The sequence below is a fragment of the Apus apus genome, chromosome 11 (assembly GCF_020740795.1).
Source record: "Apus apus isolate bApuApu2 chromosome 11, bApuApu2.pri.cur, whole genome shotgun sequence".
In the NCBI taxonomy this organism is placed as follows: Eukaryota; Metazoa; Chordata; class Aves; order Apodiformes; family Apodidae; genus Apus; species Apus apus.
The window spans coordinates 1,657,784-1,670,298 of NC_067292.1; the positions used below are offsets into that span (position 1 = coordinate 1,657,784).

General features: G+C 60.0%; 2 protein-coding genes across 2 annotated transcripts; one reads left to right on the plus strand and one right to left on the minus strand.

Moving 5' to 3' along the window:
• Window positions 1–374: 374 nt before the first annotated feature.
• APRT (adenine phosphoribosyltransferase) lies at window positions 375–3,072 on the plus strand. Its single transcript, XM_051629756.1, has 5 exons — window positions 375–455; window positions 660–763; window positions 1,611–1,744; window positions 2,634–2,712; window positions 2,853–3,072. The coding sequence occupies exons 1-5, from the start codon at window positions 376–378 to the stop codon at window positions 2,993–2,995; spliced, it is 540 nt and encodes a 179-aa protein (XP_051485716.1). The 5' UTR covers window position 375; the 3' UTR covers window positions 2,996–3,072.
• Window positions 3,073–5,553: 2,481 nt separating this feature from the next.
• CDT1 (chromatin licensing and DNA replication factor 1) lies at window positions 5,554–10,045 on the minus strand. The gene is made up of 10 exons (XM_051629733.1): window positions 9,655–10,045; window positions 9,166–9,330; window positions 8,860–9,077; window positions 8,243–8,437; window positions 7,987–8,132; window positions 7,623–7,726; window positions 7,157–7,345; window positions 6,648–6,782; window positions 6,355–6,556; window positions 5,554–6,242 (listed from the first exon to the last, which is right to left on the minus strand). The coding sequence occupies exons 1-10, from the start codon at window positions 10,012–10,014 to the stop codon at window positions 6,079–6,081; spliced, it is 1,878 nt and encodes a 625-aa protein (XP_051485693.1). The 5' UTR covers window positions 10,015–10,045; the 3' UTR covers window positions 5,554–6,078.
• Window positions 10,046–12,515: the final 2,470 nt, after the last annotated feature.

The following is a 12,515-nucleotide window of genomic DNA, read 5'->3' on the forward strand; positions in this document are numbered from 1 at the left end:
CGCTGTGCACCAGGAGGACCAGAGCTCCAAGCTCCAGGGCAGCTGGGCTCCATCCTCCAGGACACCCAGAGCTCCACGCTCCAGGGGAATGGGTCCCTGCGCCCCGGAGCACCAGACCCCCATGCACCGGGGGGCCGGGGCTCCGTGTCTCGGGGTAGCAGATCCCCGTGCAGCGGGGGTACCCGAAGCTGCACGCTCCCAGGCAGCAGCACACGGGTCCCGGGCAGCAGGACACGGTCCCGGGCAGCAGCACACGGGTCCCGGGCAGCAGCACGCGGTCCCGGGCAGCAGCGCACGGTCCCGGGCGGTCCCGGGGGCGGTCCCGCCGCTCCCTGCCGGCCCCGCCGCCCGCGGCTGCGCAGAGCCGGGGCCGCCATGAGCCAGGAGCGGCTGCAGCGGGTCCGCGATCGGGTCCGGCCCTTCCCCGACTTCCCGGTGCCCGGCGTGCTGTTCCGGTACGGGCGAGGATGGGATCGGAGCCAGGGACGGAGCCGGGCCCGCTCCGGGGGTTGCTGCCAGCCCCCCAGCCCCCTGCCCATCCTTCCCGCGGCGGCGCGAGGCTGGAGCGACCTGCATCCCTGGGGACCGGGAGCTCGGTGGGAAGCCAGACCAGCTTCTCTGACTCGAGGTAGCTTCACTGTTTTCCCTTTTCTTTACAGCGACATCAGCCCTTTGCTGAAGGATCCTGCAGCTTTCAGGGCTTTGATTGATCTCCTGGAAGATCATTTGAGGGCATCTTTCCCCAAAATCGACTTAATTGCAGGTGAGTGTTGGTTGAAACACCTTGGAGGCCAGTGCTGAGCACCCTGTCCTGGGGCTGCCTGGGTGGGAAGTGTGGGGAGACTCCTCTGCTAACGGGGCAGCAAATACTTGGACATTATAATCACCCAAACTTTGGCCTCTAGCGTATGGTAACACCAGGACAGGTTATACCCTTAACCTTCTCCTGTAGTTTCCTGAAATACTGGTTTTGGTTGTGGCAGATGCCACCTGATGATACTTCAGTGCCAATTAAGTAATTTATGGCTTTCATCATTAAAAAAAGAATAATTCAGGGAGTAGTGAGAGCCTGCCCTGCCATGAGGTCTCACACAGTCCCCACAGCAGGCAGACCCTCTTCCACATGTTTTCCTTCTCAAGGGGCCTTTTCAAGGCAACAGAAGCAGCCCTGGTGGTGATAAAGCATTGCAGCACACCTGTGAGAGAGGCTGAGAATGGAAGGCAGTGCTTGGGCTGGGCGATAGCCCCGGAGTTCAGGGAGCCTGGAGCAAACCTTGTCCAAGTGCCTCATGATAAGTGAAGTCTGTTCCCTGGGTGCAAAGTCCCTGCCTGCGTGGCCGAACTGATACTGGGGCTTTGCTGAGCTTATCTCTAAGAAGAGCTAAAGGGGAGGCAAGTGGGCTGGTGGGGCAGGGATGTGGTGCCCCAAAGCCCATCACATCTTGGTGAGCAGAGGGTGGGGTGTGTTTTCAACCTGCAGAAACAACTGTGACAGCAAATTGCTTCTAGGGTCACCTCCTGCACACAGGAGGATAAACCTGGGGTGTTGTGCCAAGATCCCCCCGGTCAAATGGCTTTGTTCTGAGTATCTGTGCTGCTTTCCCCTCCAGGCCTGGACTCCCGTGGCTTTCTCATAGGCCCCTCCCTGGCTCAGAGACTGGGAATTGGCTTCGTGATGTTACGGAAAAAGGGAAAACTTCCCGGGCCGACCAAGTCGGTCTCCTATGCCCTTGAGTATAGCAAGGTAATGCCTGGGGAGGAGAGGAGGGCTTCCAGGCTGGTTGGTGGAGGGGTGTGTCAGTGGGGAGATGGGGTGATAAAACCAGCAGGGGGGTCCTCAAGGTGGGTTTTGCTTCAGGAGCAGCGCTGAGCTTTGCCCAGCGTGGCAGCTCCTTCCCGAGCCAGGGACACTGGCTGGAGTCAGTGAGCACTGCTGGGATTTTTATTTTTTTGTTGGGGGGGTGGGGGAGGAGAGGTGATAAAACTTGGTGCTAAATTGCTTTCTTTGGCTTGAATTCAGGGACATGAACACGGAGTGTGTTTCCCACTCTTCCAGTAAGTGCTCTGAGTAAATGCCCTCACTGCATGGCTTCGAAACAGGGGGCTCGCTTAGTAACACCGCGGCCTCTCTGGGCCAGAGCAGAGGTGGAAGCTTCATAGCACTGGCAACTAACAGCAGCAGGAACACCAAACCTGGGCACTATTTATGAGGATTGTTTGGGCCAACCCCTGCATGGGACAAGTTCATCTCCTGCAGGACGTGCCTGTGAGGGTTTGGATCTAGCATTGCAGTGCTGCCAAGGCAGAGCACTCCAGCCCGCAGCCTTACGGGAGATTTTCCTCACTGTTGAGCTGCTTTGGGTTCAGGTTTCACGATGGGACCATAACTCACTTGATGAATGTTCAGAATCTTGACATGCCAGAGGGTTGGCCCAGCAATCACCTAACCTGCCATGTATTTCCATGGCACTCCCCTGTAGCTGGAGTATGTGGGTGTTTTGGGGGCTTTTAGGTGCTGAGTGTTAAGGTTGATCTCACAGAAGACTCGTCTGCATTCCACCATGTGTTAGCAGTTTGTGGAGCATTTCTCTGTAAGGCAAGACTAAAATTAAGCTACTCTTTCCACCCTGCAGGCTGAACTTGAAATCCAGCTTGATGCCGTGGAACCAGGACAAAAAGTAGTTATTGTAGATGACTTGATTGCAACTGGAGGTGAGAGGAGCAGAGTGTTGGAGCGTGTGTAGCCCCAGACGCGTGTGTTGGTGCCAGCAGGAGTGGCTGTGGGGTTTGAAGCCTACCTGGCTGCTGCTCCTCCAGTGATGCTGTTCCTGCTCACTCTCTGTCTCGTGCAGGTACCATGTGTGCAGCCTGCGAGCTGATGCAGGGGCTGAAGGCTGAAATCCTGGAGTGCCTGGTGATCATTGAGTTAAAGCTCCTGAAAGGGTCAGAAAAGCTCAAGTCCATCCCTTTCTACTCCCTGCTGCAGTACGACTGAGGAGGAGCTGGGAGAAGGGAACACACCCCGTGAGCTGTGCATGAGTTTGGGTTTTATTCAGTGGCTTTAAATATCACAAGGGGGTGGGCAGGGTGGGGAACACACAATTTTGATCCTGGCCAGATGCTTTACAATGCTGTTTCTTCTCCAAGACACAGGTTAAGGTGTGTTGAGTGTAAGGATCCTTTTTGCAGTTCATCCTTTTGGGAAGAAGGAGCAGCCTGATTGTTTTGAGGGGGGATGGAGACCAAGATGCCGCTTCAGTTTTTATTCTTAGGAGACCAAAGTGAAAATATTGCTGGAAGGCAGGAGAGGTCTGGTGGCTTTGAGGGCCTAGCATTCCCTTCATTGGGGCCGTGCCTGATCAGCCTCCCAACAACCTGATGGAAGTTTGCCAAAGAAGCACAGAAGGTGGACACAAAGTGATTATTTGTCTAAGTGATAAATTCCTCTGGTTTTGCCCTCAGAGGGTGGTCTGGTCGCTCTCTGCTGTTGCTGACACCAGAATAGGTTGCCCTTACATTGAGGCAGCGCTTGCTAAGAATTAGGCACCTTGGGGCATCAGGATATGGAAAAGACAATGCTAGATTGGAACCCAGTCTTGTTGGGATGTTTGGTGTCAGGCAAGGCCAGAAAAGGTGGTTCTGTGCTTGCAGCTGAGCTCCAGCAGTCTCACTCAGGTTGTGTGATGGATGCCGTGGTTTGGAGGTGCTCCATGGTTCAGTTTGGTCTCAGGAATTATTAAAACCCAGTGTGCCAAAACTTTCATGTGCCTGGTAACATTAGGGACTGTGTCCCTGTTTTATCAGGGGCTGAACTCACTGGTAAAATAAATGTCAACTTATTTTTATTTTTTCTAAACGGTCTCAGAGCTGTTCTTGCAGTAGCTGAAGCTGTTAAGTTACCCGGGTGTGCTCCAAACCCAGGCCGTCAGTGGAGAGCAAGGCTGTGCTGTGAGCACTTACCTCCCCAAATGCTTGGAAAATCTATCCACCAGGACTGACCATTCAGGTATCTTTTCTCCATGCCTGGCACCAGCCTCAGGACCCAAACTGGTCCTGCTGGGCTGCAGTGGAGATGCCCAGTGTAGACCAAACCCCCTGCAGCTCAGCTCAGCCCCCATCCAGCGCACAGGATGCCTTGCACTCTCCCCCTTAGACTTGTAAGGGCTCTTACAGCTATTTTTACCACAGTTTCTTGAAAAGCCACTTCAGTGGCTGCTCAAGTTTGTGCTGAGGAACACCATTCCCCTGGGGAAAGAAAAACCTCCCCCAGGGTACTTCCTTTTGCAGCCAGCCCCTGCGCAGAGCCAAGGGAGGCAGCGCCTCGCATGCAGACTTGGCACGAGGGGAGGGTCCTGCTGCGAGGCACAGGAGGGAAAAGAATCAGTTCCACCCCAAAGAGCTGTGAAAAGCAGCTGCATGCTGTGGAAGCAAGTCAGCCCTGCCAGTGCCAGAGCTGGCTGTGCACAGGGCCAAGTGACATCAGGGAACGTGGGGACAGTGGCTTTGTGCTGCTGGGCCTGGGAGCAACTCCCGCTGGAATTGCTTGTGGAGACAAGGCTGTGCAGAGGCAGCTGCCAGGTTGGAGGGACTTTTGTCCCAAGCAGCAGGACAGGAGCTCACTGTGAGCTCCCCTGGGGCACGTGTGCCTGCCAGGCTGCTGCGACCAACTCCTTCAGTTAACGTGCTCCTCTGGAGGACAGCTCCTTTGGGAACCAGCTCTGGAGGGCAGTGCTTCTCCTCCACTGTGGTGAGGTCTGTTCAGCCTGGCCAATAACCCAGCCTGCACCCCAGCCCTCTGCATCTCTCTGGGCTGGATTAAAACTCAGCTCCCTGGAAACAGGGCTACCTCCTGCCAGCAGTGCTGCCCAACTGGCCTGCACAATGGCAAGCAGGGGCCTGAAAGAGGAAGAGGACGGCCTGCCTGCTCCCTTGGGCAGCACTGCAGGGATCTCAGATGCTGCCAGCCTCCAAAACCAGCACTGCAGGTGGAAAAGCTTCCCTGAAGCAGTGTGATTGTGTCCCTGTCCTCTCCTCTCCCCCACAGAGGGATGCAGGAGTCACCTTTCCATGGGTGTCCTTGATACCCCCCCCAAAACCAGCCCCATTTGGGTGGGACAGTGCCATGAGGTGTGCCCAGGGCAGCTCCCACCTCCTCCCTGCACCCACACTGCAAGCACTGACCTGACCTGGGCACTGGGCCAGGCTGGCACTCCTGCAACCATCAGCACCCTCTCTGTCCCTCTTCCCAAACCACTTCAGCTGAGCAACCTGCGCTCTCCTTTGGGAAAAGGCCCCCCCTGCACCCACCCCACCCCAGCCCTGCCTGCTCCCATTCCCACCGGGAGCTGCTCTGCAGCCCCTATTCACAAAGGCTGCATTCAGCTCCCTGCACACCCACGCTCACTTTTTCCAGTAAGTCTTTCTCCAGGAGCTGGATGATGACCCAGCCCTTCCCTGCCTGTGCTGGCCAGAGCCAATTGCCATGGAGAACCACGGAGCTAACGCAGCACAGGCAGCTCACGGAGGAAGAGCACTGGGGCAACAGAAGGCAGCTATATTTAAAACATTTAATACCGATATGTTTTGACAAGTCCTGTAGCTGTTTCCAGCCAGAGCTGGTTTTTCCTTCCCTTAAAAACAGAACAAGGCCCAGAACTCCAAAAACATCAACTTATGACTTCTTCTCTCACTCCTTCCTACCTGTCATCCTCTTGTCCTGCCTCCAACCCCATCAGGACCCGGTTAATGGAAGAAACCTCCCTGTATCAAATCTTCAGGAGAAACCTGGATCAAGCCTTCAGGAGAGACCAGCAAAGCCAAGAAGAGGTGACAAACTCCTCTTCACTGCTTGCTTCGTCACTCCAGGACACAGGACTGCCTGCCTGCAGCTTGAGGGTTAGAGGAGCTACAGTCCCTATGGACCCTGGTAGAGGAATTAGTTAAATTAAGGTTTTTTGCTCTTCCTCAGACATCCCTGAGGATGACCCTCCCGCCAGCCCACACCAGTCCCCGGAGCACAGTCGGGATTTGCTACATGTAGAGGAGATGGCACAGGAGAAGCCTCGACCCTGGGGGATCTCAGAAGGCTTCTGCCTCCTTCACCGCCTTGGCCAGCCTCTCGGCGATGAGGCCGAGGTCCTTCCCCTTGTCCAGCTTGATGTAGGTGTCTGTCCTGGTGATGTGGATCCCCACCCAGTCGGGCAGCAGCTCTGCGAAGAGGCGCAAGTGTTTCTCCATCTCCCCTGCAAGAAGAGAAGCCCCCAGGTCAGAGCTCAGCTCCACAGCCCCTTCCTCCTGCAAAAAACCCCCACACGCTGTGCCGGCAAGATCCTTCCCTCCCCCCGGCTTTCCTACCGGGAGGCATCTGTGCATTGTAGCTCTCAGCCATGCGGGCACAAGCCACCTCCATGGTCAGGGCTGGCTTCTTCTCGGCCACGAAGACGTTGCGCAGGATGCGGGCCATGGGCGGCAGCCGCCCCAGCATGGCCACCCGCTCCTCCTGCCGCGCGTCCCGCGTCATCAGCGCCTGCAGCTTCTGCGCCTCCTTCGCACGGATCTTGGGGGGCGGAGGAGATGGGGTGAGACACGGGCAGCTCCGTCCCCCCCATCCCCAGCACCGGCGTTACAGCCAGGGCAGAATTACTCACCCTCTCGAGCAGGGCCTGGGACACCCCTTTCAGAGCACTGGAGGTGCTGGCAGGGGACGGTGCTTTGGAAACCGCTGGTTCCCCCGCACCGGCTTCAGCGGTTCTTAAGGCCAGGTTGGCAAGAGCTTTTTCCATCTGCTCATGTGGAAGGGGGAGGAGGAGTTAGGTTGCAGCTGGGAGCAGCTCTTTGGAGCAAGAAGTTTCCCCTCCACCGCCCACGCTGCCAACCTGCAACTGTGTCCAGCTCATCCCTGCCTGCACAGAGGAGACCGTGGAGTGTTTCACCTTCTTTCCCAGCCCTAAAATTGGTGCCGACAGCCTCTCCAGTCCTACCCCACAACCTGCAGCAGGATCAGCCAGGCTCACCTTCCCACCCACCTACGTCTTAATGGTTCTCCAAGCCCTGCAGCTCTGAAATTATCCTTCCCACCCCCTGTGCGGCAACATCTTCCCAAGAATCAGCAGGTTTGAGGTCTGCCAGCTGCAGAAAGAGCCTGGTCTGGACTCACCTTGGGAGGCATCATCCCCCGGGCTGTGCTCAGCACCTCCTGGGCCGTGCTCAGCCTCTCCTCCTGGGGCGGCTGCGGCAGCTCTGCCGGGCTGATGTCTGGCACCTCGTCCACTTTGAAGCGGGGATGCCAGCGGGTCAGCTTCTCCTCTGGGACCACCATGGGAGGGCTGAGGGCAGCCAGGAATGCCTGGAGAGGGGCAAGAGCTGCATCACAGCGTCTGTGCGCAAGGTATGGAGGAGCCAGCCACTGCACTGTGCTCCTGGCACGGCTTGGCAGCTGGTCTGGAGGAAATTCAGAGCCAGGAGAGATTCCAGCTGCCATCCTTCCTACCCACACCTGCCTGCCAAGAGCATCCCACGGGAACCAGCAATGTCCAGCTTGCTCCTTCCGTCCACTTCTCTGGACAGTGACCAAAGCAACCCCAGACCACAAAAGCAGAGTGTGCCAGGGAGGGGGAACTCACCTTGTGGTGCTGCTTGACGATGTTCACCAGGTTGCGGTGGAACTCCTTCCTGCGCTCCAGCAAGCGGGAAGCTGACAAGTGTGGGCGGCCATCCACTTTCTCCTCTGCAAAGAGAGACACAAGCATCACCATGACAGGGCCCAAAGCTTCAGAGCCTCAGGAAGGACAGGATCAGACCCTGCCATGGGGCTGAGCCAGAAGCACTGCCCTATCATCCTTCCTCTTGTCCCAGAAGCGTTTTCCACTTCTGACGCATAAGGGCCTGAGTGTGTTGGAAGATGATCTTAACAGCCCAAGCAGAAGAGTGTCCCTGGGGATTCAGGGATCTCAGCCAAGACTGAGCACCCCCCCAAGACATATGTACCTTCCCCCAGCACCGGCTCCAGTGTGAGCTGGTAGTCAGACTTCTTCCTGCCGTTGCCAAAGGTGGGGATGTTCTTCTCCTGGCGCAGCCTGTACGCAGTGGGATAGACCGCCTTGATCTGCCCCACGTGCCGCTCCTCAAACTGCCTGCAACAGCACCCAGAGAAGTTGGGAACCCCCAGGGCTGACACCAGGGCATCAGCCCCAACAGCTTCAGCTGGGACCCCAAAACAGGCTGCCTGCCACTGCCAACTCACCTGCGCATCATGTCCTGCACCCCCTGCTTGACCTTGGCGAAGGTGATGGTCTCGGCGCGGTTGAAGAGCATCCCAGCGATGGTGTCCACACTGCGGAACATCTCTGCCAGCACCTTGAACTTGTAGGGCAGGGTGAGCCCTGGGGCCACGTCCTGGGCAAGGGTGTGGAACCGCTGGTATGCGGGGGTCTTCTCACTGCCAGGAAAGGAGAGGAGTCAGGGTCCCCCAAGACACAACAGCCACTGGCCATGGGGGACACAGCGCTGGGGTGACCCCGAGGGCGCAGCTGGGGACAGAGGCTGGCCAGGACAGGGGTCCCACTGCCAACAGGGCCAACCTTAGATCCTGCTAGGAGCTGCGTGCCCACCCTGGTTAGGGGAGACCCCTCTGTTCCCCGCATCCCAAAACCCTCCTCTGAGCAATCTGTGCTGGTACTTGGGTCATATCACCCACCCTCCATGTCCTGGGGACAGGACGCCCCAACGCTCATGGCAGTCACCCCCCAGGCCCCCCTCGGCGATGGGAAGACCCCTGCAAGGCTGCTGTGAGGCTGAGGAGGGCAGCAGGGCTGTGGCAGTCACCAGGACACTCCGACTGCCCCCGGAGCTGCTCCTCACCCAGCCTCTGCCGCAGGAGCTGCAGCCCCGCTGCCCCCGGATGCTTGTGCTCCCGCCGGGGCTCTGCTTCCTGCTTTTTTCTCACGGATCCGCAACTCCAGTTGCCGAACCCGCTCCAGGCGGTTCCGCAGGTCGGTGCTGGTCCCAGAGGGGACGGGTGGCAGCTGGGACAGCTCCTTCATCTTCCACAGGCGGCTCTGCAGCCTGGCCAGGTCCTCCTGGGTGGGGAGGGGGCACAGGGTCAGGGCAGGGATCCCACCCAACCAAGAACCACAACAGGAGCAGAAAGCCAGGCTCGCCCAGTACCTGCTGCAGGCGCCTGGTTGTCCCCGGGGGGGCTGTTCCAGGCTGTGTCCCCCCATCCTGGCCCTGGCTGGGGGAGTAGGTGGTGCTGGCTGGGGGGTCTGTTGCCAGGTCCAGTGAGGGTGACATCGGGGGACAAGCAGTGGCTGGAGACGAGGGGCTAGTGGCCTGAAAGAGAGCAGAGGAGGTTGGTGGGTTCCCAGGGATGTGCGGGGAACCCGCCTACCAGGAACCCTTCCCCCAGGTGCCGTGTCCCTCTCCCACCCCAGCCTTGTGCTGGGCAGGGGGATCCGAGCGTGGGGCAGCGGGACACCCTGGAGCGGGGATCTGCATCGGGAGAAGGGAGGGAACAAGCCCTGGGAGGTGGGGTCTACACTAAGGGGGGAAGAGTTTCTCAGGAGCCGGTGCCCCGGTTTTACAGTCGTCCGCCCCGTCCCCCCCGCCTCCCCCAACCCCATTCCGGGACCCTGGCGCATCCCACCAGCTCCCTACCGCGCCCGGCGCTCCCGGCTCCCAATCTCGCCGCAGCTCCAGCCTCTTCCGCGCCGACTTCCCGCTCGGTTCCCGGGGCCGAACCCCGGCCGACGGTTCCTCTTCCATCTCCCGGCGGCTCCGCTTCCTCCCGGCCAGCCCCCGCACGCCCGGGGAGCCGCCGCGGGCCGGGGTGCGCGGCGAGGGGGGCAGCGGCGGCGGGAGGGCGCTGAGCCCCGCGGGGGCACCGTTCTCCTCCGCATCCCGGTGCGCCGGGGGATGGGCAAGGGCAGCTTTGAGCCGGCGGCCCCCGCGCTTGGCCGGGGCTCCGGTGGCCGCTTTTGTACGGCCGAAGAAGTCGGTGAGGCGGAGCTGGGCCATGGCGGCGGCCCCGGCGGCGGCTCCGGCGGCGGTACCGCAGGAGGTGCCGATGGCGGCTCCGGTCCCGGTCCCGGTCCCGGCCCACCGACACGTGCAGCCACTACCGCGCGCGCCAAACCCGCCGCTCTTGGCGGGAACCCGCGCGGCCGCAGCCACGCCTCCCGAGGGCGGGGATGGGTCACGTGGGGCGGAATTGGCGCCACAGGGTTCTTAAAGGGGCCGTGCCGCTTTACGGCCGTCCTGCACGTGGGGGCCGGGGGGGCTGGAGGGGGGTCAGACCCCTTCCTGGGGCTCCGCGTGACCCTGCCCGCCGCGGTGGCGGAGGTCCTCGTGGGGTGGGGACCCTGAGCAGGGGGAGAGTGGGGCAAACAGTGCCTGAAATGGTGCTAGCCCCCGGGCTAGTGGTCACCCCCTATTAGGACACCGAGTGGGGCCAACAGCACCTAAAATGGTGCTGGCTTCGGCTTGCCGCTGGGCTACTGGTCAACCCCATCTTAGGACCCTGAGCAGGGGGAGAGTGGGGCGAACAGCACCTGAAATGGCAGTGGCTCTGGCTAGCCCCTGGGCTACTGGTTACCCCTCTGATCTACTTTCCCGAGCACACTTAGGGCTGGGGAGCTGCTGGTTCCCAGCTCACGTGGGGCCAAGCCTTGCCCAACTCCCAGCAGTGGCTCTGGTGTCCCTCGAGGGACACTGCTGCTCCTGCTGCCTTTCCCACATCCATGGCTCTGGGCAGTGGCCGGTGCTCCAGTTAGGGACAACCAAGGGGCTCCAGGGGCTTCCAGGGCACCCCCTGCCCTGGCATCTCCCTGCCCTGTGGTGTGGCCGCGTGTTAATGGCAGTGCCCGGAGGTGGGAGAAGCTGGCTGGCCCAGCAGCCGCCTGGCCGGGCACTCAGGCCGTGCCCGCAGCGCATTACGGAGCCACTCCGTCCTCCAGCATCTCTCTTAAAGCCTGAGCAAGGCTGGCAAAGTGGAGCAGGGCCACTCAGGGCCGGATTCGGCTGCACGAGGCAGGGCTCTGGGGCGCCGTTCCCAGCGCCCATTTACTTCTAGAGCCTCCATTCCCAGCCCAGCCGCCAGCTGCGGCGCGAGCTCAGAGCCGGGCTAGAAGTGAGACGCTGGTGTGGGCACCGTGCACCACCCTTTCCTGGATTCTGAGTGGGGGGGATGGAGCCTGGGGGTTTTTGCAGGGATAATGTCCATGCCCAAGTCACATGGCCATGATGTTAATGCAGAACCTCACGGCTCAATGTTGAGAAACATTTTATTTCCATGAGTGAATTGCGCCGGGTCCCAGCAGGATCCGTGTGGCTGGGTGAGGGGACAAGCCCCTGCTCTGAGGATGTTTGGGGGTGGTTTGGGTGCCCACAGTCCATCCCAGCTCCCCTGAGGGGTTGTGCACAGATAAACTCATCTGGACACACACATTTGGGGGCCCTCAGACCGGCCTGTCCTGCCCATGGTTTGGGGGCTGTGGTGTGGGCAGTGCTGTCCAGGTGGCACATCCAAGGTCCAGGCCTGTGTGAGGAGAAGAGCTCTGAGAACCCACAGAAGAGAGCAGAGCCCTCCGAGGTGGGGAGCAGGTCAGCAGCGTGCCAGTTGGATACCAGTTTATTAAGTGTATTTGGAAAGCAAATGTGGGGAAGCCAAAGAATGCAGAGAATTTCATGGGATGATGCTTCCTGCTCCAGGCTGGTGGAGCCAGGGTGCTGCCTGCTGCCCCATGTGCCCAGCACCCACCACCTCCCCAGCCAGGGCTCAGCTCAGGCTGGGGCACTGAGCGTGGCACCCAGCTCCCCCCATTGGGCCACCCAACCCCGTGGGGGTGTGGCTGTGCATCTCCCCAAAGCATGCACCCAGCTCTGGGGACACGGGACTGTGCACCCAGCTCTGGGGACGGGGGATTGTACAGACAGGTCTGGGGACACGGGACGAATACACTCAGCTCCGGGGACGTGGGCCCAGGCATCCCACCCAGCTCCAGGAATACGAGTCCCAGCTCTGGGGCTGTGGTGCCCGTGCACCAGCCCGTGCCCAGCTCCAGCCTGCAGCAGCTCCCTGCCCCGTGCCCCATCGCTGCCCCGGCCACAGGGCCCCCTTGTTGGCATGACTTGCACCCCCAGCCTGCACCGAGCATTGGCCGCAATTTCCTCCAGCTTTGTTTGTGTTTTTTTGTTGTTTTTTTTTAACAAGCCAAACAGGAAACACATAAGCTTTTTTTTTTTTTTGTAATTAATTAATTAATTAATTATATCTCTATCTTTCTTTTCCCTGCTGCAAATGCCCTTGTGGGTACGGGGCGGGGGGGGGGAGGTTGGGGTTGACGCTCGCCCCCTGCTCCGCTTCCCCCCCGCGGCCGTCGGGGCTGAGACCGGCCAACTCGTGTCAGGAGTGGCGGCGGGCGGAGCGGGGCCGGGCCGGGCCAGCCCGCCGGAGGGGGGCGGGCGGAGCCGCTTATAAAGGCCGGCGGGAGCGGGAGCAGGGTGGGGAAGAGGGTGTC